This window comes from Aplysia californica, unplaced genomic scaffold, assembly GCF_000002075.1.
Source record: "Aplysia californica isolate F4 #8 unplaced genomic scaffold, AplCal3.0 scaffold00652, whole genome shotgun sequence".
NCBI classification, from domain to species: domain Eukaryota; kingdom Metazoa; phylum Mollusca; class Gastropoda; order Aplysiida; family Aplysiidae; genus Aplysia; species Aplysia californica.
The window spans coordinates 291,524-317,294 of NW_004797922.1; the positions used below are offsets into that span (position 1 = coordinate 291,524).

The 25,771-nt window shown below is 39.5% G+C and overlaps 2 protein-coding genes across 3 annotated transcripts in view; one reads left to right on the forward strand and one right to left on the reverse strand.

Annotated features, from left to right (window-relative positions):
* LOC101861612 (gamma-1-syntrophin) overlaps positions 1–8,869 on the reverse strand; it is a 31,831-nt gene extending 22,962 nt beyond the window's left edge. Inside the window, exons 1-3 of the mRNA XM_005108026.3 lie at positions 8,515–8,869; positions 1,174–1,320; positions 505–663 (exon numbers count right to left, since the gene is read on the reverse strand). Coding sequence (XP_005108083.1) covers positions 505–663; positions 1,174–1,320; positions 8,515–8,526 — 318 coding nt within the window. The 5' untranslated portion in view covers positions 8,527–8,869. The remainder of the gene's footprint in view (positions 1–504; positions 664–1,173; positions 1,321–8,514) is intronic.
* Positions 8,870–8,921: 52 nt separating this feature from the next.
* Positions 8,922–25,467, forward strand: LOC101861235 (EF-hand domain-containing protein 1). Of its 2 annotated transcripts, XM_005108024.3 has the most exons (12): positions 8,922–9,097; positions 10,199–10,420; positions 11,734–11,884; positions 12,509–12,645; positions 13,788–14,015; positions 14,696–15,037; positions 15,823–15,963; positions 17,626–17,640; positions 20,371–20,665; positions 22,606–22,696; positions 23,464–23,656; positions 25,193–25,467. In XM_005108024.3, the coding sequence occupies exons 1-12, from the start codon at positions 9,050–9,052 to the stop codon at positions 25,268–25,270; spliced, it is 1,941 nt and encodes a 646-aa protein (XP_005108081.1). In that variant the 5' UTR covers positions 8,922–9,049; the 3' UTR covers positions 25,271–25,467. The 2 variants fall into 2 exon arrangements, with proteins under 2 accessions (XP_005108081.1, XP_005108082.1); XM_005108025.3 differs by lacking the exon at positions 17,626–17,640 and having other exon boundaries at positions 8,924–9,097.
* Positions 25,468–25,771: the final 304 nt, after the last annotated feature.

Consider the following 25,771-nt stretch of genomic DNA (forward strand, 5'->3'; position numbering starts at 1 on the left):
AAAAGTCCTAAAAATAGTGTAAGATTTTATTTGAACAGCCCCAAAACCACGCTGGTCACACCTGCCCAACGTCACCGAGAGTTTAAGGACCTGACGCATGTGTCAGTGTTTTGTACACCATGCAGCCTCCATGCAGTGGGGTTGTTGTTTTTTTGTACGGCAGACATTCACATTTAACTTCTGATTTTGATCTAACAAAACTCATATTGGTTACTTTTTATTGCAATGAGCATAGCAACAAGGTATTCCAATAGTTCCGTGGCATTGTTTTAGCTATACACGTCTTGCAACTTTACTTGCAACTTTTGCTCATTTTTCTTGCAACTTTTTGCAACTTTTGCTATTTTCAAATGCAACTTTCTCTGAGGACAGCAGTTGACACATTTGTTCCCCCAGTTGACACATTTGTTCCCCAGTTGACAGATTTGTTCCCCCAGTTGACACATTTGTTCCCCCAGTCGACCCATTTGTTCCCCCAGTAGACCCATTTCTGCGTGCACTTACCCTGAGGATAGCATCCCCCACCAGGAGCTGTCCGCTGCGGTCTGCCGCTTCGTTCTTGACCATCCTGGAGATGAGGACGGGCAGTCGGTGCTCCGCGCCCCCCTTCACACATAGGCCAAAGCCAGCCCCTGGCTCTCTGCTCACCTCCACCTCTCTCACCTGAGGACACACACACACATATGATAAAAACACTGGCTCTCTGGTCATATCTCTCACCTGAGGGGACACACACACACACACACACACACACACACACACACACACACACACACACACACACACACAAATGACAAAAACACTGGCTCTCTGCTCACCTCCTCCTCTCTCACCTAAGGACACACACACACACACATGATAAAAACATTGATTCTCTGGTCACTTTTCTCACCTGAGGACATAATAATAACGGATAGCATTTGTATTGCACAAATCCCCGCTCAACAGCAAGCTCTATGCGCTCCACAATCTATACTATTACCCAAGCAGACTTGAGAGCATTCTGAAACAACCTCAACTTCCTGGGAAGCATACAGTGCAAGCTGCCACGCCATTTATAGGCGCTACAACACTAACATACTGACAAGATCTTTCACTGTCTAAGGCCGGGTATACATTACCACATATGATTTGAGCTTCCATATTCTATCACGAGTCAGCGGCTTGACCTACCATGTTGAGAAACACCTCATCCTCCTCGTCCAGCTGTACACTGACCCACTCCTGCTTCTGCACCAGCAGCGCGTCGGGGAACAGCATGAGCTGGATGGGGATTGGCTTGTTCTCGCTGTCCCGCAGGGACGCCTCCACACACTCGGGCTGCAACAGTCAGTACAGGATATTCAATTTATTATGTTATAGGCATGTTCAGTCGCGCCATGTGTTCTCAGGTACCTATGTCAAACGTGATTTCGTATTGTTGACGAAATAAATGAGCCATTGCCAAAACGTGGGGAAAAACACACACATCTCACATTAGTGTGCATAAAATGTGATGCATTAGTATTTATTCCTCCAAAACGTATACACACGTCAAATATAGGATGTAGAACCTGCATTAGCAGTTTCAGATACCTTGTCAGCTTTACAATCTTGAGTTTGTAAATTTTGTGCCAAAAATGTTCGTTTTTTAGTGATTCCTGGAGTGTCATTTTGAGCACACCAATGCAAACTTCCAAGAAAGTCCAAAATTTAGTATTTTTGGGTGGGGTTTTTTTTTACGTGTGCTTTGATCCTATGTTATTTGTCATTGAGAAAGGTTAACTTGCTCAAGAAATCGGTTTATTTGTTTGCAAATAGACAAACAATTCGGATTACTTGTGCGTCTGTCGTGTCGTCACGGACTAGGTGTTTCAGAAAACACCATTATTTTTCAGTAGAATCACCGTAGCTGGTTAAATCTCTTTGCCTATCGTCGTTTATTCAATACTTCAAAAGCCGCGATGCGCGAAAGGAACACCGGGTTCCTAGATCTACGATTTCGGTCGGCTGTTTAACATTCGCCGTTATTGTCGTCAACTTGCGACGCGCCGGAAGTCCGAATTTCGCCCACTTTTGTTTTGAACGGGTCATCAAAAGTGCCCGGATATAATTGTTTTCTTGAGTGACTTCCCCTTACCCGCGTCCCCAGAACAACGGAAGCAACGGGGGAAACAGAAAAAAGAAAGTAGTCATTGCCTTCAGCGTCCGGTGACGCACAAGAATTTTGCGTTGAATGTGACGTACTAGGCTGTTTTGCGTGTTTTTAGGCTACTCTGTTGAATATTTTAGTGAAATTGCGGTGTTTACACTGGATTCCTGGAACAAGAGTGTGATGTGTGAACAAACTTCGAGAGATGGACCATTTCTGTGGTTATAGATTAGCTTTTGTGCTCAGTGATGACGTTTGGGGTGTCGTCATGCAGCCGTACAAGACTGACTGACGTACAAGAAATTACATTGTCCTAAGAGCAAACATTTTTTAAGTAATGTGTGCTCTCTTTACTCAAACAAATAAACAAACATGTCCTTGTTTATCTGTCTAACTCAAAAATACACATATGTTCTTTGTTGGTATGATATACCTTTTTCCAATACATTGTGTCATCATTGTTATGTACAAGTAATATTTTTCATAATTGCTAATATCAATAAGTTTTCAACATATATTTCATACATGCAAGATTCATTTAGAAGCAAAATACGCCTTTATTGATCTGTGTATCTCTTAGTGCAAATTTGTTCTTTGTAGGCATGATTTTACCTTTTCCCAGTATGTTTTGTCATCACTGTTATTACGAGTACTGTTTGTCATAATTAGCAACATATAATTGTGATCGTCCACTGTCTTTGATATGACCTGGTATCTGTTTCAAAGCAAAAGAAACCTCTCCTGGGTTTTTTTAAATTCTTAAAGTGCGCTTTTATCTCTGGAGGCAAGACTTTTGTCTTTTCCTGTACATTGTGTCATCATTGTTATGTACAAGTCATGTTTGTCATCACTGTTATGTACAAGTCAGCTCCATTGATTTTGTGCTTTTGCCTCATATTAGTTAAAAAATTGTTTTACACATGTGTTTTTCTGGTACTGAGGCTTTGATAACTGTATTTGTACAGCCTTTCACTATTGTGATGTGTTGTCAATGATAATGTCCAATGTGTATCCTTTCTTGTACATAACAATGATGACATGTTCTGTGCACTGCGTCATTGTTACAAAGCTTGCCATTCATATTACCATTATGAATGGAGTTCATAGTGTACAAAGTGTTTGTTTACTAAACAAATGGAATTTAAAGTCTATAATTTGCCTTGCTGCTTATCTGTTTTTGTCATCACTGTATGAGCATTTGCCAAAAGGTGGGATACCAGGGTGTGACAAATGAGGTCCAAAATCAACTTAATGTAATAATTCTTTAATCACCCATATTATATAGCCTAATGATTGCTCTTTCAGGCTCAGTAACTGCCAAAGCTGTATGCAATGGTCTTGGTGTAATTCTGACTTGAATGACGGAAATAGCAAAAAGTTCGTTCATAACAATGATGACACAAATTTATGAATACTCAAAGTTCCTTTTTTCAGCTAGGCTGATGTCATATTTTGAGACATAGCAAATAACTTCCAAAAATACATAGAATTGACAGTTTATAAAAATCTTTATTAATTTTTGATAAAATTACTTTTTTGTGTCATAATAGTTATGAACGAACAATAAGTGACCAAAATACTATCGATTATATCAAGTTTCATCGACTAGAATTGTCTAAAATAACACTCTGGTCAAATTATAGTCAAGTGATAAATGGAAGACCATTGAACAGCTATTTTTAAACGCAAACTGGTCTTAGGGCATATTATGCATAAATTTAAAGTTCGTTCATAACCATTATGACACACTGTTTCGTTCATAACTATTATGACAAACTTTACTTTTGGCCCCTAAAATTTACTTATACTGTTCTGTCTTTCACATAAAACGGTTTTCATTTATGAGGCTTTCCTTAAAATATGATAGATTCCTCTATGTAGGGAGAATTCAAAGTTTATTTCCTGAAAAACCCTTAGAATACCTTTAAAATGGTTCGTTCATAACAATTACGACAAACTTCAATTTTGACCTAAAAATTTACTCATTTTGAGCTGTCATTTTATTTTTTTAAACTTTTATTAAATGAAACTCTCCTCATAATATGTATCTCTGTACATGTTTTTAAAGTTTGTTAACACTGAAAAGCCCTCAAAATATATAAAGTGGACTATAAATAGTTCGTTCATAACCATTACTACAAAAGTATAATACTAATTAAAATCCACACCCATACACTTATGATAAAAATCAAAATATCAGAATGTATGCAAGGTCTATTCTGTCCTTTAGTTGGGTTAAAATTAAAAATACATCCCAAAACAACTGTAAATTACATGGAATAATGTTTCGTTCATAACCGTTATGACACACTGTTTCGTTCATAACTATTATGACAAATTTTACTTTGGGCCCAAAAAATTAACTTATTGTGCTGTCATTCACATAAAATTGTTTTAATTTATGAGACTCTCCTCAAAATAAGGTTATATGTGGGAAGAATTCAAAGTTTAATCACTGAAAAACCCTTAGAATATCTTTAATTGTTCGTTCATAACTATTATGACAAACTTCAGTTTTGACCTAAAAATTAATATTTTGACCTGTCATTTACTTTAAAATTTTATATTAAATGAAAATTTCCTCATAATATGTATCTGTGTACATGTTTTTAATGTTTATCAACTCTGGAAAGCCCTCAGAGTACAATATGTAGTTCGTTCATAACCATTACTACAAAAGTAAAATACTAATTAAAATCCAGACCCATACACCTATGATAAAAATCAAAATTTCAGAATGTAAGCAAGGTCTAATACATCCTCAAGTTGGGTTAAAATTAAAAATACATCCCAAAATAACTGTGAATTACATGGAATAAGGTTTCGTTCATAACCATTATGACACACTGTCACGTTCATAACATGATGACAATCCATTATGACAAGCATATTTTTGCCTCTTCTTTGCTTCTCTTTTGAGTCATCAGCACGATACTCTTCCATGTTCATTCCACCATGTAAAAGGATGTTGTGAAACAGTGGGAAGTCCCTCACATGATATTTTGCAGAAATATCATAAAGTTTTTGTTCATAACATCATTATGACAAACCTGGATTATCTCAATCAAAGTCATATTTAAGCAAAACTATGCCATGGAGCGGAAAATTACCCTTCTGATGGATCAATGTCAAACCAATGTTTAATACCGGTCATTCCCCGGGATGATATGTTAAACGATTTGGGTTTTCTAGACCTTGGAAAGTCTGATGATGTAATTATGACACGAGTTATGAACGAACTTATAAATTTTACTCAGCAATAACATCATTAATATAAAAAAATAAAACCCTTTTAATGGACACACACTGTTATGATGGTGTATACAAACTATTTTCAATGTTTGAATGCACTTCTGTTTGATAGTTTAAGATTAACAATATTCTGTATTTAACATACAATTATGTGTGCACTCAGGATGAGTAAAAAATGCCCTATTTTTAGTACTATTATCTTTCTTATCTATGTAGAGATATAAGATGCACACATCAATCTACTTGCTCATGCAGCTTGACCAACTTATTTCCTTGTCATATACATAAAGTTTTCAGAAGAAAACATATTTTACCATGAGTAGTGGTTGATTTAAAAAGTCCTTAAGCAAACACCCCCACCTTTTGGCAATTAAAAGCTCATATATATACAAGAAATACAGCAGTTACCAAACCAATAGACCCATATCTCCAAAACCGTACATCTCCTTGCTCTGATACTCTAGGAATATGAGCACTAAATGTCAATCTGTGACTGACAGAAAAGAGAGTCAAATTGGTAAGAAAAATTTTTTTGCACCACTGAGTCTCAAGAGAGTCTCACGTTTTGGCAATTGCTCAAATACTTACTAAGTTCGGAACAAAGACTGTTGAAGTTATTTATTTAGTTTAAAGAGTTTTACGACACTTGCAGAACAATAAGGTCATATAAGTGCCGAAGATTAGAGGTGTTACAAGAGAGTAGCAAACATAAAAAAGAAGGAGGGGAAGATAGAGACGATAGAATATTTTTATAGGAGGAAAGAAGGAGTAAACCACACCAGAACACCCGCCAAGCACCCACTGGGCTGCAACAGTCAGATAGAAACATTGTTTTAGCTTACAAACAGTAAGAGTTTTACAGCACTTGCAACACTAAATAAAAAAAGGATATATACAAGTCCAGGGTCCAGAGGTTCACCTCAGGGCTAACAACCAAGACTGGTAAAAATCATATTATGTTGTAAAGATACAGTAACAAAGAGAACAAACAAGTGCTGAAGACTACAGGTGTTACTTGAGAGTTACATGCAAAGGGACACCTGGCGCAGGGCCGTCCGTCTAGCCAGCAGAAACAGCATTAGGCCTATCAACTACAGGGAAAAGCTGTCATCAGAAAAGAGAGAGGAGACATCCGACCACCCCAACCACGATATTCCAGTGTCCCCACGGCAACAGACATTGTACATCCAGGATTGGATTGCACAGCCACATATGCGTGTCCACAGATGAGCAGTAGGATTTCATCGCCATCTTCGGCAACCAAGGACTACCTACATATTAAGGGTGGGCCGACTCCGAGAACTTCCGAACTTTCGACTCCGAACATTTTTGGGCCCGAATTCGTCGACTTCGACTCCGAATTCGAATTCAGGTCAAAATAGCAGCCAATCAAATTTGAGGAGAGGCAAGGTCAATTCGGTGGGATTCGTGTCAAGTCAAGTCGTTCTCCCTACAGCCGTCGAGTCGAACACGCTGTAGAGAATCCCGACGCCACGGACCGGTGTAGACACAGGGGGCGGGGAGGGGGAGGGGGAAGGAGCAGGGAAGAGGTCACAGAGGTCGGGATTGAGGCAGGCAATGTTTTCATTGACATCAGGGGAGGGCACCAGTTTGTTTTGAAAGTTATTTGCCCCTCGTTGACAGTACAGCCGCTTTCATGTGCGAGGATAATGAATGCAAACAGGTCATAATAAAAATCAAAGCATAAAATCCAGCTGTCTCGAACTCTAAAGTCAGACCATGCATTAATCAAAGCAACAGTCAGCAAGACAGAAGTCTATAAAAAATAACAGTAATAGATCTAGATTTAGATCTATATCATAATCAACATTTATTATGACAAGATGAAACATACAAGGTTGAAAACAAACATGGAGTAATGCAAAAGAGACAAGAAATGTGACAATGTAAATGTAAGTGCCAGACAGGTCGTAAGAAAATACATGTAAATAGTACAATGAAGAGAAGAAAAGTAGTGAAATGTGTGTGATCGCAGTGAAAGCCAAAGAAAGAAGGAGGCTGGGATAATCACGGGATTTGAATTTGACGTGAAGATGGCTTGCAATTGTGATTGGTGCAATCAGAGACGCAATGCTCGTCCGTCACCGTAGTGCGTAAAATTGACCTTGGCCTCTTTGGGCATAACCACTAGCAGAAGGGATTTGTAACTGCTAGCGAATCAGCGCGTTCTAAAGGCTCATGTGACTTTCATTGAGTCGTTGGAATCGTGGGACGGTCCAATTCGAACTCGCCGCTTCCTTCTGAACACAGCGAGGGGAAAATAGAAATCAGACATCGTGTTTTATTATACTTATGCATTTTTATTCATTTATTGGTAAATCTAAATTTTGAGCGTCCAAAAATGTTTCTTGGGTGCAGTTTTGCGTAAAATTATTCACAGTTTTAAACAAATTAAATATGTTTTCGCTCCTCGTGATCTATTTTCCCCATGGCTGCCCTAGTTCGGGAATTCGTGTTCGGACTCGCCCTCCTGCCCAATGTTCGATCTCCGACTCAGACCCCACGAATTCGTCGAATTCCGAATCTCGACTTGACTTCGCCCATGCTTACTACATATGCAAAGAAAATGAGGGGAGACGATTTGAACTGAAAGAAAGCACACATGATTTCCTTGGACCTGGACCAACTTGTTTACCCCAACACTTTACGAACAAATAGAATCTAGATCGATCCAGTCATTTATTGCTTTTTGGCTCCTCAATGCCAGTTCAGTAGTACATAGATCAAGCAGAACCCCACCCCCTTTTTCCAAATGCTAACATGATAGACAAACAAAACCAAAACAAAATATAAAACTGTTCCAACATCAAGTGCCGTATTTATTTTACATTAGTGTTAGCAGTGAGCTACCACAAGCCCAGTGCACTGGTGATGTAGAATGAGCAAGATTCGTCTATAGCAAGGCAATTTCAGAAAGACCTTCGACAAGCGATCTGATCTGATACTGATACGCGGGTACGGATGAGTCAGACTCAGACCATGGACGAACTCGGGAGCACTCACTTCACTCACTCTGTGAAGTGTGGGAAAGTCGATTCGAAGAACAGCAAAACGTAATCAATTTAACTCAAACATAGTCTGGAACTCTTCATCTCTTTAAACTTTCTCACCTCTTCCATCATGGGTGCACCCAGAAGATGATCAGTAATGCATTTAGATTTACATCGAAGAAGTCCCGAGACAAACTTCACGGTAAGATGATGAGGTACCGTCCCTCACTGTTGCATTATGAATCAACTCTAGCAGTCGAGTAAATCAAAACCGGAAATCAAACCTAAACAGGCTTGGCCTTGAGTTGTCTATCTTTAGTATCAAGAGGAATGAATGGAGGGGGGAGAGAGCTCTCATGGGGCGAAATTTGTCCAATCCAACTTTAGGAAAAATAAAGATTGAAAATTGAATGAATTTTTGTAACATGGAGTAATATTGGGATGATTTTAATTGCAATATTGAAAAATACAAATATATCATTATAAAGCATTGAATCTATATTATTTTCCAAGTCCTTTCAGCTGGTGAGAAAATGCGAGAAGTTCTAGCCTAGCAACGCATAACAACTATGTACACGGGTTGAGTTGTTTCCCTCTTCACCCAGGCTGAAGGAGCGTAGAGACTGGTGATTCGTTTGACTTCAGGGAACAGAATATGGAGGGCTTGCCGTTTCTTCCAGGGAACACTTTTGTGGATCCCACAGTAAGTTTGTACTTTCTCTATTTCCAAACTTTATAGTGCTGGCTCTGTTGATCAGTCTGTCACAAAATGCAAATACTTCTGTCGGCTGTCGGTCTGCACATATGGAATCTCCTTCGTTTTCCTGTTTGTTATGATCCAACCAAATACTGATGATATGATAAAGAAGAACTAGAAATGTATTATTCTAAACTTTGAGATTAGATCTAGATCTATATCTGGATTTAGTAAAATTCCCCTGTGCAATAAGCAAGCATTTCATGGTTTATTTATTAGCTTATTCAAACAAGCCGAGAAACCGATCGGATCACTGTTGTGTACAGAATAGTATAAAATATTATTAATATTAGATCTACGTCTAGGCCTTATATTGTTTTATTTGTTATGGATATGATGTGTTTGTGTTGTGCTGAGCAATGTAACCAAGTGATAGTCAAAGAATAACTGAAGAATATGGTTCTGATCTCGAATAGATATATATATGTAAAAATAGCCTATGCATGTTTGATTCCTTTTGATGCGTTGAAAAAAGTCAGGTTATATATACGGTGAATAATGGGGAACCAGTGAGCTCGTCACACAGTGAAGCTGACACAGTTGAAAAACGTGTGGTGAGTTCACCGGAAAAAAGTATTCAAATAACAGTGAACGTCACACCACCTCCACAGCTATCTTGTACCATTTTAGATTGATTTTATATTATATTGTACACAGTTAAGGACACGCACATTTTTAACAGGTTTTATATTGCACCCCTAAAAATGTGTCCGGTTTTCTCTTTAAAATTTTGAAACAAAAAGGTAAACATATGTAGATTTTGACTGAATAAACTCGACTGGTTTTGTATTTTAAAAATATCATTACTTAAAGGTTGACATATGTGTGGGTTTGCCTGCCGATCCATGGTGAACTCGCCACACGTTTTTCACAAGTTGGAGTATGTGACGAGATAACTGTGACAAGATCACTGAAGGTATATATATGACGACTTCACCGTGTGACCAGTTCACTGGAAGCCAAACAATGTTGTATGTGTAGGTTACTGACATTGCTGGGTACAACAATGATCAAAAGCATTGAAAATCTTTTCTCTCTTTCCAACAGAAAAGTAAATTTCATATCAGCCAGAGCTTAGGCTACAAGAATGGCTATGCTTTGCCAAAGCGTCCGGAGAGAGGTGTCGGGGGAACTCAGTTGTTTCACAATCAGCTCTCTGAAAGTGAACTGGACGAACTGGCCAACTTCAGCCCTACACTGACCTATGGACAAGCCAAGCAAGCTCCTCCTGCTGCTTTCATACCAGCTCACGTAGCATGGGACAAGAAGGTAAATGATGCTGGCTTGATTGGTGCCACTTTAATTTAGAAACTTCATATTACTATGATGGGTGTGTGTGTGTGAGTGAGTGAGTGAGTGAGTGCTGTGTGAGTGAATGTGTGTGTGAGAGAGAGAGAGAGTGTGTGTGTTTGTGTGTGTGTATGTGTGTGTGTGTGTGTGTGTGTGTATGTGTGTGTGTTGATAGAGTGAGAAGAGGAAAGATAATAGAATCAATGATTTTTCTTCTTCTTTGTATGTGTGAGAAAAGTATCGATTAGTTGAAATACACATACACTGCTCAACCAAAAGCGAAATTTGACTGTCTAGAGCTGTTATCAAAATCTTCACTAGCAACCCTCAAGTAATGCGATTCATCAAGTCTTGTATACACGCTTCAAGATAAGAAAACAAAAAAAAGAGACAAAAGCGTGCAGGTGCATTGATTGCGGGCTAAGGCAACTGAAAAAGTGTAAGTGTGCATGTACCGTGTAGAATTCATCGTCCGTTAGTCCAGGTCAATAAACCCTATTTTCCTTTTACCCTCGGTGCAGAAAGTACTAGTACAACAGCCCAAGTTCAAACTTAATTGAGTCTAGGGCGGACTTCTATTTTTAGATATAGAGGTTCTTTTAATAAGCATGAATAAAATTATAGAAAAATAAAATAGATTCTGTTACGCTAAAAAAGAAAAAACTTTTCTATGCAAAGTGTTCTTAGGGGTAGACTACTGTGCTGCATAAACTGTTGATTTGGCAAACATTATGTCACGTTTCTGCCTTATATTTGCTTTGCCAAATCTGTAGGAGGGTCTACTGATTTTATTGGTGTTCAAAACCCCTTTTGTAATGTCCTCATATGTCTGTTTGGGTTATGCAGTAAATTGTTTAGTAATACCATTATTTAAAAAAAGAAAGAAATTTGAAAAAAATATATGATGAGCATGCCTTTAAATGGAGAGAAATAGGAAGAATATGGAAAAGACAGAGTAGTGCATTTAGCCACAGAAAAGGGCATGCTCTTAGAAAAGAAAGACAGAAATGAACAGTTTGGATAGCAATAACAGATATTGGATTTGAATGTTTCTTGAGCCACTTCACTTTACAACATTCATTTCTTGAGTTTGTGATGTTGTTGTTGTTGTTGTTGTTATTGTTATCGATCCAGCAACAGCTGGGCTCTCGCCCTTCTGTCCAATGCCATGTAGTGATAAGTGCAGGTTTGCTGCAGTTTCTGTAATGTTTCATAGAATGTGTTGTTAAAATTTGGTCTCGGAGGGAGAAGGGTACATGTTTGTGATGAGTTGGGTGAATTCCATGCTGCAGGTTCTCAAGTTCAGCGGCTACTACAAGCAGACCGTGCACGAGTCCCCAGAGGAGTACTACAGAGTCCGCCCGGTGGAAATCTTCTACTACTTGGAGGATGACAGTATCTCCGTGATTGAGCCGCATGTGGAGAACTCAGGAATGCCTCAAGGTAGGCAACTGATGGGTTTTTTGTAAATGTTTTTTTTTTCTTCAGAAATTAGATCAAGCTTCAAACTGGTGCTCTGTATATGCATTGTGTATTTATTTTGAGTTTGAGAGCTAGGCCAATGTGTCTGTTATTCAGTTTTGACCTATAATCAATAATATTCCTTGGGGATTGAAAACTAAGTTTATGTTTGAATTGAATTTATTATTACAACTTAAAATTAAATCTGAGTACGGGGACCATTTAACATTCGTTAGGAAACATTTATACCACTGTTGGCTGTAATAATGAAAACAGCACACTACATCATCATCATCATCATTGCCTTTCTCACCTGGGTATAGGCCACAAACAAACACCTTCCACCATTCTCTATCCTGGGCTAGCTTCTTGATGTTATTCCATGTCTTCCCACTTTTCTGTACATCGATTTCTGTGATTTTTCTCCAGGTTCCATGCGGTCTTCCCCTTGATCTCTTACCCTGTGGGTTCCAATCCCAAACTTTCTTTGTTATGCAGCTGCCTGACTTCCTGAGAGTATGTCCAATCCATTGCCACCACCTTCTTCCTACCTCATCTCTGACTGAGCACACTACATGTATAAGTTCTATTTGCTTGTCTGTCCAGGAAAACTGATCAAGCGTCAGCGGCTACCGAAGAACGACCAGGGAGACAGCTGGCACTGGAAAGACATCAACCTGGGCATGAACATTACATTCTATGGGAAAAACTTCCACATCACCAACTGTGATAAGTTCACTTCGGTAATTGAATATATCACACTTAAGTAAGACACGATTCCATAGCTAAAATTTAAGTCTTACTTCTGGTACAGGGTGCGATGGCAGAGCGGTTAGTGCGCTCATCTCCGAAGCGGAAAATCCTGGTTCGAGCCTCGGTTCAGACACAGATTTTTTTCTCCACCGCCTGCCCACCCAGCAGTAATGGGTACCTGACTTCGAGTTGGGGAAGTAAAGGCGGCGTGGAAAGGAACTGGCCACCCTACCACAATATACCAAAGGCCCAGGAAGTTGTCTCACTAACAAGGCAATCCCCAATGTCCGGATCGGATGCGGGAACAACTTTACTTTTACTTCTGGTACCCTCAGTTATAATCAGTAGCACAGTCAAATCTGAAAAAGTTGTCTCTGTTTTAAAAGGCTACACATGTCTCCGAAGTTTTTTCATAGAGTGTGTATATCTTCTATCTTCTTTGGGCCTGAAAAAGTTTCGAAACCACCAAATATTTCCTCATCCTCCCAACACTCTAATATTGCTGGCCAGATAATGACATGACACTTTGAAGTACGTTTTTGACAAAATGATGATGGGTATACAGCCTCCTGTGGCCACTTCTGTGGGACTGATAAAGATTTGAGCAGCAATCCAAGAACAAGTCTTGATTGTAATAATTGAGTTGTAGTCATGTTTAAGGGAAATGCAATCATGTGACTGTTTTCCTTGTTTTTTTAGTTGTTGTTGCTGTTTCTGTTTCATTTTTTGTTTCTGTAGTAGTATAACTGCATTCTATAACGTGAGTTAAGGCTTCTTCTTTCCTATCAAATCAAACATCTATCGTCCATATCTCTCCTTCTTTTTTGTGTTTGTTACTCTCTTGCAACTCCTCTAATCTTCGGCATTTATATGACCTTATTGTGTTGCAAGTGCCATAAAACACTTAGTGGGTGGTTGGCGGTTGCTCTGGTGTGGTTTGCTTCTTCTTTCCTATGAAACATCTATCGTCCTTATCTCCCCTTCTTCTTTTTTATGTAAATTACTCTCTTGTGAAACCTTTAATCTTCTGGCGCTCATATGACCTTATGCAGTTGCGAGCGCCAAAAAACCTCTAATAAAATTAAGTAAAACACTTACTAAAACTAAACTAAATTTTTCTTTTGTGTCGCAGGACTTCCTCGAGAGCGAAGGTATAATTGTGAACGAGCCCCAGCAGATACCGTTAGACCCGTACATCACCAAGAGGGCTGAGGCGGCCGCTCTGAGGACCTACGACACGCCGTCCTCCTTCGACAAACTCAAGCAGTTCAAGGAGTTGGACAGGAAGGTGCTGAGGTTCTTCTGTGTCTGGGACGACCGCGACCAGATGTTTGGGGAAATGAGGCCTTTTGTTTTACATGTAGGTGGAATTATGTGTGTGTGTCTTTCATTGACCCTTTATTATTTATAAACTCAATGTTTTCTTATCATTGACTCTTTATTATTTATATTTATAAACTCAATGTCTTCTTATTTTATTTCATGTAAAATGTTCTTGGGTGAAATACCTGAAATAGTAGTAGTGTTTGAAAAATTGAAAATTATTTGTTTTTTAGGTAGCAGGACTAAGAATCTGTAAGTTTTTAAGGGACATCATTAGATTTTCTCTTGTTATTTCTTTACGACACTTTCAATGTGTTCAGTTTTGATTCTTTTTATCAAATTCTCTCTCAGATGTCACCAAGATGCGTTGCTTTGCATTATTTGCTTTCTTATCCAGTCCTGTCTGTATGTGACAACTATTTTTATCATTGTTTCTTCCATCATTCTGTGAGATTCAGTCCTATTTGTATGTGAGAATTGTATATTTATCCTTATTCCTTCCGTCATTCTGTGCGTTAAAGTCTTATAATATCTATCTGTGACAATTGTATATTTATCCTTATTCGTTCAATAATTCTGTGTGTTTATCTTTATTCCTCCACTCATTCTGTGTGTTCCAGTACTACCTTTATATGTGACAATTGTATAATTTATCTTTGTTCCTTCACTCATTCTGTACGTTTATCTTTATTCCTTCCCCCATTCTGCGTGTTCCAGTACTACCTTGTGGACGACACACTAGAAGTCCGAGAGGTGCACACTCCCAACGACGGCCGCGACCCGTTCCCCGTCCTCATCGGACGTCACAAAGTGCCCAAGAACCGCTTCGATCTACCGTCCTCTTTCCCGAGTGTGGTGATGGAGATTTCAGACCAGGAAATCAAACAATACTTCACCCCCAAAGACTTTGAGATTGGCAAAACCCTGTCCATTTATGGGAGGAGGTTCTTAATTTACGACTGCGACAATTTCACCAAGGGCTTCTACTACAACCATTTCGGAACCACAAATTTTGCACCAGTCGAAGTGAAGGGAATGGCAAAGGAGCTGCCAAAGATGGTTAGTGAAGAACGTGTGTGCCACATTACGGTGACAAACATGAGTTGATTTTATTGACACAGCACAGAACGGAAGATAGATATGAGGCTAGATGCTTTCTTCTAACCCTCACTGGGACGTAAATGTTTTGTAAGGGAATTTATGATCTCTGGACACTGATGGCAAAATCTCAAATGGATTGGGAGGGGTGCTGTTTTTGTTGTAATACACAATTATTTTTGTATCTGAACAAAAGCAAATATTTTTTTACGCAATTGCAGAATGTCTGTTATTTTTTGCTTTTCATTGCCTTTATTCGAAAACATCTTTTCCATTTCTTGCCCAGAGTTTTACGAGTGTTGGGTAGTTTGTTTTAGTACGGATTTATGGCGCTCGCAACTGCATAAGGTCATATGAGCGCCAAGGGGTGGATGTCAACAGAGAAGTCCAAACGGGGAATCAGGCTTACTCTGCTCACCTCTCTAGCCTCAAGGCACCCGAGAAATAGCAGTTTAGAAGAGAGTGACATTCATGCAAAAGAAGTAGAGGAAAAATGACGATAGTAAGGATGAGGAAAGAAAAAGCAGCATTCCTCCTATGTTGTTCCGGCACAGTTATGAGCACGACATTGATAAATCAGCCCATTTACAATTACAATTCTACTGTGCATAAGTACATGTTAATATCCCCCCTTTGGGAATGGCCTAAAGACACTTCAGTCAGTGGCACTGCTCTGGGTGAGGGGAGGGGGACAAGTTTAACGAGTATTGGGTGGTTTGTCATCTAGTTTGTTTGTCGTTCAACAGGAGATTGCGGAGTACAACAACTTTGGGTCCATCGAAGATTCCCTGCAGTCCTGCAACAGTTTGATTCCCCAGCCACCAAAGAAAGACTTCATCAAGATGCTGGAGAATGACCACAGGGAACTGCGCTTTGAGGCCATTATGGTGAGTCTGATATAGCTTGCTCAATACTCTTATCACAGAGACTGCGCTTTGAGGGCATAATGGTAAGTCGGATATACCTTGCTCAATACACATTTTGGGGCACTGCTCGCTTAGTACAGGCTCAGTGTACACCACAGAGACTGCGCTATGAGAGCATTATGGTGAGTTGGATATAGCTTGCTCAGTACACACCACAAAGACTGCTTTGAGGGCATTACGGTAAGTTGGATTATACAGCTCGCTCAGTATACATCAAGGGGCACTGCTCACTTACAACAGGCTCAATACACACCACAGAGAATTGCGCTATGAGGCCATTATGGTAAGTCAGATATAGCTTGCTCAGTACACGTACAATTCAGATAAAATGTGAGGCGTGCTGACAAAATGAGTTACTTCTCGGATTTTAGCCTGATAGAAATAGATATGTCAAATTTATAGGTTGAGTTTTTACAATTTACTAGTATGAAATGATAAAAGACATGTTTAGCTTGAAGAGAATGGCATCGGTTTAGAATCTATAAATATTGTATTGTCAGGACATCACAATCACAACATCTAGATCTAGACAGACATTGAAAGCAACAGGAGTCAGACACGACTGTACCGGTGGAAGTACGCTTTATTACTGAAAAGTCTCTTCTCTGAATACGCGCCAGTCGTTACCAGTTGCCAGGTTTCCTAATGTACTAAGGCAAGGGAGATGGTTTGCCTAATAGTAATGGACATTGCAAATATGACCTTTGTGTCGATTTTTTGTCTGATATCTCCGTTCATGAATTGCGAGAGGTACCTCATTTTGTCAGCACGCCTCACAAATGGTGTCTTACAAATGGCGGTTGGGCACTATATTGTGGCATGCAGGAGATCGGAGTTTGATTCCTGAGTAGGAAGACATTTTATTGATCTGGGTCTTTTTGCTGGGATGTTTTATTCTTCTCAGCCATTGTTGGTTCTGATGGGCAGGGTCTCTTGAGAGATTTAAAATTGTGTTGACAGGGCGTTAAAACACCTAGATTTGGAAAAAATTAATCCAAACAAAATCTTTCCGGGCTGTGTCAGACTGTATATATTCGTTTTCACATTTTCTGACAAAGATTTTGTTAAAATGTTGCTCTAAGCACCCGCTGTTTTGACACAAAATGGTTTATTTTGGCAAAATCCTGCTTTCTTCTGCAAACATTTGTTCTTACTGCTTCTCCCTCGTACCGATTTTTTGGGGTCTTTACTTGCAGTTGACTTAAAACTTTGCCATCACAAGGCTCATATAGTAAAAACTCTTGCCATCACAAGGCTCATATAGTAAAAACTCTTGCCATCACAAGGCTCATATAGTAAAAACTCTTGCCATCACAAGGCTCATATAGTAAAAACTCTTGCCATCACAAGGCTCATATAGTAAAAACTCTTGCCATCACAAGGCTCATATAGTAAAAACTCTTGCCATCACAAGGCTCATATAGTAAAAACTCTTGCCATCACAAGGCTCATATAGTAAAAACTCTTGCCATCAAAGGTAAAGGCAGTTTGGGGAAAATCCCCAAAAACTATAAGGTGGTAAACATTGCGGATTAGCAAGATGTGACGGCAAAGTGTGAAATGATGCAATAATTCCTTCACAAAACTCTCTCTCTCTTGGTTTCATATATTCGTTATGCTCAGAGCCCCGGCTGTAAGGTAAATCACTTTGTTTTCTGAGTTTGTTTTTTCTTTTATTGTTTTTTCCTTGTAATTGGAATTGTACCATTATTTTGTTACTTTCAGAACTTTAGTGCGCTTTGTTGAAAGAGTTTGTTAAAGTCGTGACCCCAGTGCTTTCTTGTCATATCTCCTTTTATTTTAAACAGTGAAAATGTGACATCTTTCTAAGCTCACTCTTTGTTATGGACTGTTATCACTGTTATTAAAAATGGAGATACGACAAGAAAGCACTCGGGTCACGAAGTGTTGAAATTTGTTTGTGTTTTGTTTGCCGTGTTTTTTTAATTCTTTATCTCCAGAGGGTGTTTTCACACTTTGCTAGAGCCCTCTGTTGGTGGGAAATAATAAACTGAAATGAATTACACTTTTATTGATCCCAGAGGGGTAATTTGGTTTACAATTTCAAACATACATAATAGGCACATATATTATAAAGACATAATTATAAATACATACGTACATAAATACATATCTATTAAATGTCATCATACAAGAGAGTGACAGCATGGGCTTAAGCCTAAACATCAAGAAAACGGAAACGATAGTGATAAGCAGAAAAACTCCAACCCCAACATGCAATATCAAAACCAATGATACCACCCTCAAGCAAGTACAACATTTTAAATATTTGGGGACCATTATATCATCAGATGGTGGTTGTCACACCGAAATTAAAACCCGCATTTGCCAAGCAAAAGCAACCTTCCTCAAAATGAAACAGATACTAACAAACATCAATCTGTCAGTGGAAACGAGAAAAAGAGTACTGAAAAGTTACATCGAGCCAATCCTTTTATACGGGTGTAGAGCGTGGACAATCAATAAACTGCTGGAAAGAACAATTGTGGCGACAGAGTTGTGGTTCATAAGACACATGCTGCGTATCCCATGGAGAGCTAGAAAAACAAATGAAGAAGTCTTGGTTGAAGCAAATTGTAGAAGACAGCTAATGACGAATATAAGAAAGCGACAGGCAAATTTCTTCGGACACACAATGCGGAAAGAAGCATTGGAGAATATTGTAACAACAGACAAGTTTGATAGAAAGAGAGGCAGAGGCAGACAGAGGGAAAAGATGCTGGACAAGATGACAACATGACTAGGAGCAGCAAGAACAACAGACACCATTGTTGCAACGCAAGACAGAGAGAAGTAGAGGTCCATGATCGCCCATGCCAGTCGGCAAGGCACTGGATGATGACATAAATACATAAATACACAATATTACACTAATACAGAACAATGCACAGCCATGCCATTGCCGGTGTCCACTGTGCAGCGCCCTGTGTGAGACCTGGGAGTGACCTACTCCTCACTCCACTGGGCATTGAATAAACACAAATGATCCTATTATTATAGTTCTTCATCTGCCTAATGAAGGAAATCCCCTTAAGAAAGATCTAGTATTGGAGATCGCTGATATGTACTGTAATGTTGTTGTTGTTGTAAAAGAATTTGACAGAGTTGTTTTTTATATATAGTAGAGGGTTTTACGGCGCTCGCAACTGCATAAGGTCATATGAGCACCTAGGGATGGGTGTCAGTGTCGACAGAGAAGTCTTTACAGGGAATCAGACTTACTCTGCTCACCTCTCTAGCTTCAACAGCACAAGGTCTGCTTCGACTATCAAGGCATCCCGGAAATAGCAGGTCACAAGAGAGTGACAAACATACAAAAGTGGGTGGTTGGCGGGTGCTCTGGTGAGGTTTGCTTCTTCTTTCCCATCAAACATCTATCGTCCTTATCTCCCCTTGTTCTTTTATATGTTTGTTACTCTCTTGTAACACCTCTATTCTTCTGGCGCTCATATGACCTTATGCAGTTGCGAGCGCTGTAAAACCTCTGCTAAAACAAAAACATACAAACATACAAAAGAAGTAGAGGAAAATGACAATAGTAAGGATCAGGAAAGAAAAAGCAGCAGTTCCCTGTTGCAGATCAGGCACAGTTATGAGCGTGACATGAGTCAGCCCATTTACAATTCTACTATGCTTGAATGAGAAATGTCCCCCCTTTTGGAATGGCCTAAAGACACTACAGTCAGTGGCACTGCCCAGGGGGGTAATGGAGTTGTGGACAGCAGGTCACCGGCACAGCAAGCTGCTGAGAGTGGCTCTTCCTGAGACAGGAAGTTATGGCTCAAGCCGTGGATGGAAAAGTTCCGTTTGAGGCTGAGGAGAGAATTTGTGAAAAAATTAAAAAGCATGGCTTTCTGTTGAGTTGACCTGTACTGATCCTATCCCTACGTCGTGTTTTACTATCGTATCCATACGATGTGGGGAACTCTGTGCCACCACTTTCCAAAGAGAAAATTTACTTGTTAATCGGATCGGTAGATTTTGCATAGCAGTCTGTCGAAATAAATTTTTGAGAAATACTGAAAGTTTCAAAGAGATCTTTGCACTAGAAGTATTCTAAAATGTGAGGAATGCAACCCCTTGGGTACAAAATGCCCCCAGGGCATACGGAGAGGGTTAAAGGACTTGCAGAGAAATAGAGAAATGATGGAACTAGTCAGCTGTAAGATTTGTAATTCATTCATTCAGTACTAGCTTTTTATGTGCCTTGTTTTGTCTCTCTCATCCATGGCTATGAAGAGAGTGGAAGATCATTTCTGACTGTGTTCACGTCTCTCTTATACCCTTTTAACTCCCATCAACAACATGTTCACGTCTAACGAAGGAGAACTCTTCTCTTTTTTTCAGGACACGATGCGTCCAGAAGACAAAGGCCGCCGCTTCATCATCACGTACAGGCTGGCAGACGATATGCTGACCATTTACGAGCCGCCGGTCAGAAACTCTGGCATCATCGGGGGGAAGTTCCTGGAGCGGACGCGTGTAGCGAAGCCTGGCTCCTCCCTGGAGAAGCCTCTGTACTACGGTCCTCAGGACTTCTACATCGGGGCCGTCATCGAGATCTTCAAGCACCGATTCGTCATCACCAACGCCGACGCCTTTGTCCTGAAGTATATGGAGGAGCACAGGGGGCAGTTCCCTGGTAGGACAATCGTTGTGGCGTGTGTGGTCTGGTTGTGGGGGCTGGGTCATAGTCCTGTTTTACTTGTTTCTGATCCTTCCTGCACACACACACACACACACACACACACACACACACACACACACACACACACATACATCTACACTCATACACACACACACATAATACTTGCACTCACAGACAGAGGTTCAATCTACAATGTGCCTTGCCTTTCTACATACAACACTACCAGTTTCGCCCAAGCTTTGAAAATGGCATTTTTGGCATTTTGTGATCAAACTGTTTATAAGATCCTGTTCCTGAAACTTTCAATCATCGAGTTATCTTTCATTTTCTGTGAAATACATGCTGTCATCCCCATCCTCGGGCACTGAAACAAATTATGTCAGCTTTTGGGCTCATCTTGTGCTTCTTCTGGCAAAGATCTGTAAGCACTTCCCCATCCATATATCTGTATTTTCACACAAATTGACTGCTTACTGTAAGACTGTGCCATGTTATTTAATTTAAAAAAAGTGATGTATGACAATGTATAAGGAAGTTTTACACTGAGCAGTCGAAATGTGTTGCAAAGCGGTGGAATCATGCGCTCGTCAATTTTTGGGCATGTGGAGGTATTAGTATTTTCTTAAAGTTTGTTCATTTACCTTGCTTTTGATAGAAAAATGCCCATCTATCTTTAATGGCAGTCCAAATATTTGTGATTTAAGGAGGTGGGTGTCACCTGTTTTCAGAGGTAAAATACGCTCACACACACACTCACTCACAAACATGCACACACACGATATGACTTACAGTCACACGCATAATATAAATGAAAAGTAATATAAACAAGAATAATCTGAACACTTTCCTTCCACCCACCCTCAGAGTGCGCACCACTTATCCTGCCCTCAGACCAGGACACAGATGCTGTACATGCTATATCACACCGTCACCGATCGGTGTTCTGTGGGGGCTAAATGTTAAGCTAGATACATACTTAGTACAGTGGCGTCGGTGGCCTAGTGGTTAGGCTCTCAGACTCGCATCCGTAAGGTCGTGGGTTCGAATCCCGTCAGGGACCCGACATTGTGTCCTCGGGAAAGGCGTTTTGCACAAATTTTCCTCACTTCACCCAGGTGGAAATGGGTACCCAGCTATAGGCAGTGAAAGGTCTTGTCAGTTTGATAGTGTTTGAGCGCGTGAAATCCGCAGCTTGCACTGTATGCTTCCGCGGAAGCCGAGAATGTTTCTGAGTGTTCTCAGAGGGTCTGCTGGTAATAATGGTTGTAAAACGTATAGAGCCTGCTCTTGAGCATGTGTATGTGCTATATAAATGCTATTATTATTATCTATTATCTATTTGTGGTGGCCGAATTTTGCTATTCAAAAGGCTTTTTAATGGCTGCATCGATCGACATGCGGTTTTCGTCAAAAGATTCTTTAAAATATTCTCCAGAGAATGACGCCCTTGGTTTTTTCAGTTTTGAGACAGTTTTGCTGCAAAATGCAAAATTTCTTTATTTCGCCGATCGCTTTTGTCTCTGTAATTTTAGAAAATCCGGAAGTGATTTTTGCGAAGCGGCATTTTGTTTTGAGAGTATATATCTAGACCTTTTCCATAATTTTTTTGCATCTTTCGAGATTCATTGCCCCATTCCAGTAGAGTGTAAATATATTAGGCCAAAGACTTTTAGTTGATATTAAAGCACCGACCATTCCTTTCATCGAAAGGGGCCCCAGCTAGTTATAATTAATATTATTATTATTATTATTATTATTATTAATATTATTATTAATATTATTATTATTATTATTATTATTATTATTATTATTATTATTATTAATATTATTATTATTATTATTATTATTTTTATTATTGTTGTTATTATTATTATTCTCACTGTAACCCAATGGTATTCTGATGCGTGCCTTTTCCCCACCTGTTCCCCCCCCAGAGCAAACAGTGTCGTCGGTGAGGGAGAAGGTGGGTGAGTACGCTGGGCCACAGGAGACCATGAAAGGAGGACCCATGAAAGTACAGAGACAGTGAGTACACACCGTGGTTTGCTTGTAGTGGAATCTCCCCCCCCCCCCTCCCCCCTCCAGGTGTCGCTAACACACATAGCCTGTGGTGGTGGGTGATTGGCGGGTGTTCTGCTGTGGTCTGCTCCTTTTTTCTTATCAAATATCTATCGTGTTTATTATATCTCTACTTTTTGTGTTTGTTACTCTCTTTTAACACCTGTGATCTTTGACACTTATGTGATACTATTGTGTTGCAAGTGCCGTAAAATGCTTATTAAAATGATAAAACAAATCGCTCGTGGTCTTATGGGAAATTACGTTCGTTTATCTTGCAACCTTCCTCGTAGTCATACCAATAAATAGTGTAAAGTATACAGAGCACGCTGTAGAGCTTAGATAAGGTATAAATTATGCAGGTGTTATCTCCATCATTATTTTTATTATTATTATTATTATTATTATTACTATTATTATTAGTAGTAGTAGTATTTTTATTATCTTTTTTATTATTACTATTATTATAATTATTATTATTACTATTATTATTATTATTATTATTATTATTATTATTACTATTATTATTAATATTATTATTATTATTATTATTATTATTAATATTATTATTATTACCATTATTATTAATATTATTATTATTATTATTATTATTACTAATAATATTTTAGTATTGTCATTATTATTACAATAATACCAACAGAGGTATTGGTAGAAAGACTGGCAATGAAATAATCGTCAAACGGTGGTGTAACCATGCTCCGTTTGTTCCACAGACCGGGCGACCTTGAGCTGATGGTGCGACAGGTGCGGGCGCAGCTGAAGAAGATTGCCATCACGGACAAGGCGCGCGTGGACGAGATGTTCCTCCGCTACAACAACGACCGCACCGGCTACATTGACATCAACAACCTGCGAGACTTGTGCAAGCGTCTGCAGCTCCCTATTGACGACGATGTCCTCTGTGCCGTGAGTTGTCTCCCCAGTTGTCTCATCTCATGAAACTCACAGAGGTTCTGTTTGTTGTTGTTGTTAGCGATCCAGTAGCATCTGAGCGTTAACTCTTCTGCACGATGCCATTCTGAAATAGCTGCATGTCTGATCTAATTGTTGTCTTGAGGAGTAGAGGCAGTTAGATGTGTGGGGTAGCTTGGGAAGAAAACATCCCCATCAGATCGGTTAGTTTTCTACAGAAGAACAGAGGATGTTCCACTGTCTCTGAGGGGTAGTCATATAGTGGGCAGGCATAAGACTGCTTTACTCCAATTCGGTTGAGATGTTGGTTGAGGGGTATATGTTGTGTTCTCAGTTGGAAGATTATGGATTGATCTCCCCTAGAGGTTCTATTTAGTAGTAGATTTTGTGGCAGTGATGTCCCCCACACAAAGAGGTTCTATTTAGTACTAGAGTTTGTAGCAGTGATGACTCATGCCGTGAGTTGTCTCTCTTGTTGTCTTTACTCATTAACTCACCATAGACTAAAGGATTTTACTATGTACAAGTAGGCCGACTGTAGACTGAAGGGTTTTTATTTTTTTCCAAAATTGTATAAAATCTGAACCATTTAACCCAACTGCAATGCCCTTTTGACACAATCAAGAACAACACAAAAACAATAAACATACCAAAGTGCAAGTGTCTAGATCTATGATCTCTGCTTTAAAAAAAGGGTGTAAAATTCAACGTTTAAAAAATTGGCGAATAAAAAAGTAAAACATATTATATCGACAATCATTGCAATTTACAACACAAGCCGTCTTAACAGTCACTTAACTAAAAATGCTCTGCATCAAAAAAGTTCTTGGTTGATTTCTGGAGAATTTTTGGTGGAACGAAACAAATGGCTACGCATAGGTCTGAGCCAGATCCCGTGCTTTTAGCAGCATTTATATAGACGCTATAATCCAGCATTTTCCACGGGAAACATCTGACAGCACTGACTGCTTATCCCATGTTTTTAATGGGAAATGTCTTAAGTGAGTTGAACCCGAGTGAGCGGCCAGTGTGATGCACACCGATATATATGAAAAGTTCCTCAGCTAAACAGCTGTGAACGTGGGTAGAACTATGTACAAAGCTTCTCTGAGGGAAGCTACGCTCCCTCGTCTTTATGTTAATGTCCGTTCTTTGTCTTGAGTCAAAGCAAACGTTACGAAAGTTGTAGAGTCCAGTTGTTAAAAAAAAAAAAGAAATCAATTCTGTCAAACAGAGGTAATGAATTCTAGCATCACTTAGCTCTGACTTATTGACACTGACTACCAGTGGGTGGTTGGCGGGTGATCTAGTGTGGTTTGCTCTTTCTGTCCTATCAAACGTCAATCATCCCTATCTCTCCTCCTTCTTTCCTATCAAACATCAGTCATCCCTATCTCTCCTGCTTCCTCTCTTTGCATCTTAGTCTCTTGTAACACCTCTTACCTTCGCACTTATGTGATATGACCTGCTTGTGTTGCAAGTGCCGTAAAACTTTAACTAAAACGACAACTTACTTTCTTTTCTCTGCAGGTCATTTGTCAGATCACGTCTGATCCCGAAGGCCGTGTGAACTTGGAAGACTTCCGGCAGTTTATCGAGAGCACGTAAATGAGTCGCTGGATTGGGATAGTACAATGAGTCGCAGGATTGGGATAGTACAATGATGAGCAATTACAAACGTACCTAAAACTTCTTGTGATGCTGAGTCTAGCAAGGCTGTGATACAAACATATATGTGTCACGACGCAGTGGAATCAGGCGCTCGTCAATTTTTGGGCATATGGAGTTATTGGTATCATCATAAAGCTTGTTCTGTTGTCTTGCTTTCGTTGAAGAAAAGGACACATCTATCTTGAATAGGAGTCGAGATATTTGCATTTCAAGGAGATGGTGTTGCTTTGTTTCAGAAGTAAAATTAGCGGGAATATGGCGGGCAAAGTTTGGTGACTACCAAGGCTTGAGAGTCCATGGAAAGTTTACGTCTTTTGTGCCTTTGATGGAGGTTTTTCAGTAAAATCCGCATATGAATGTGTTTTTTAATGGACATTATAGATGTTGAGCCAAGAAAATAAAATTTAAAAAAACTGCCCAACGTCCGTAAAAATGCAG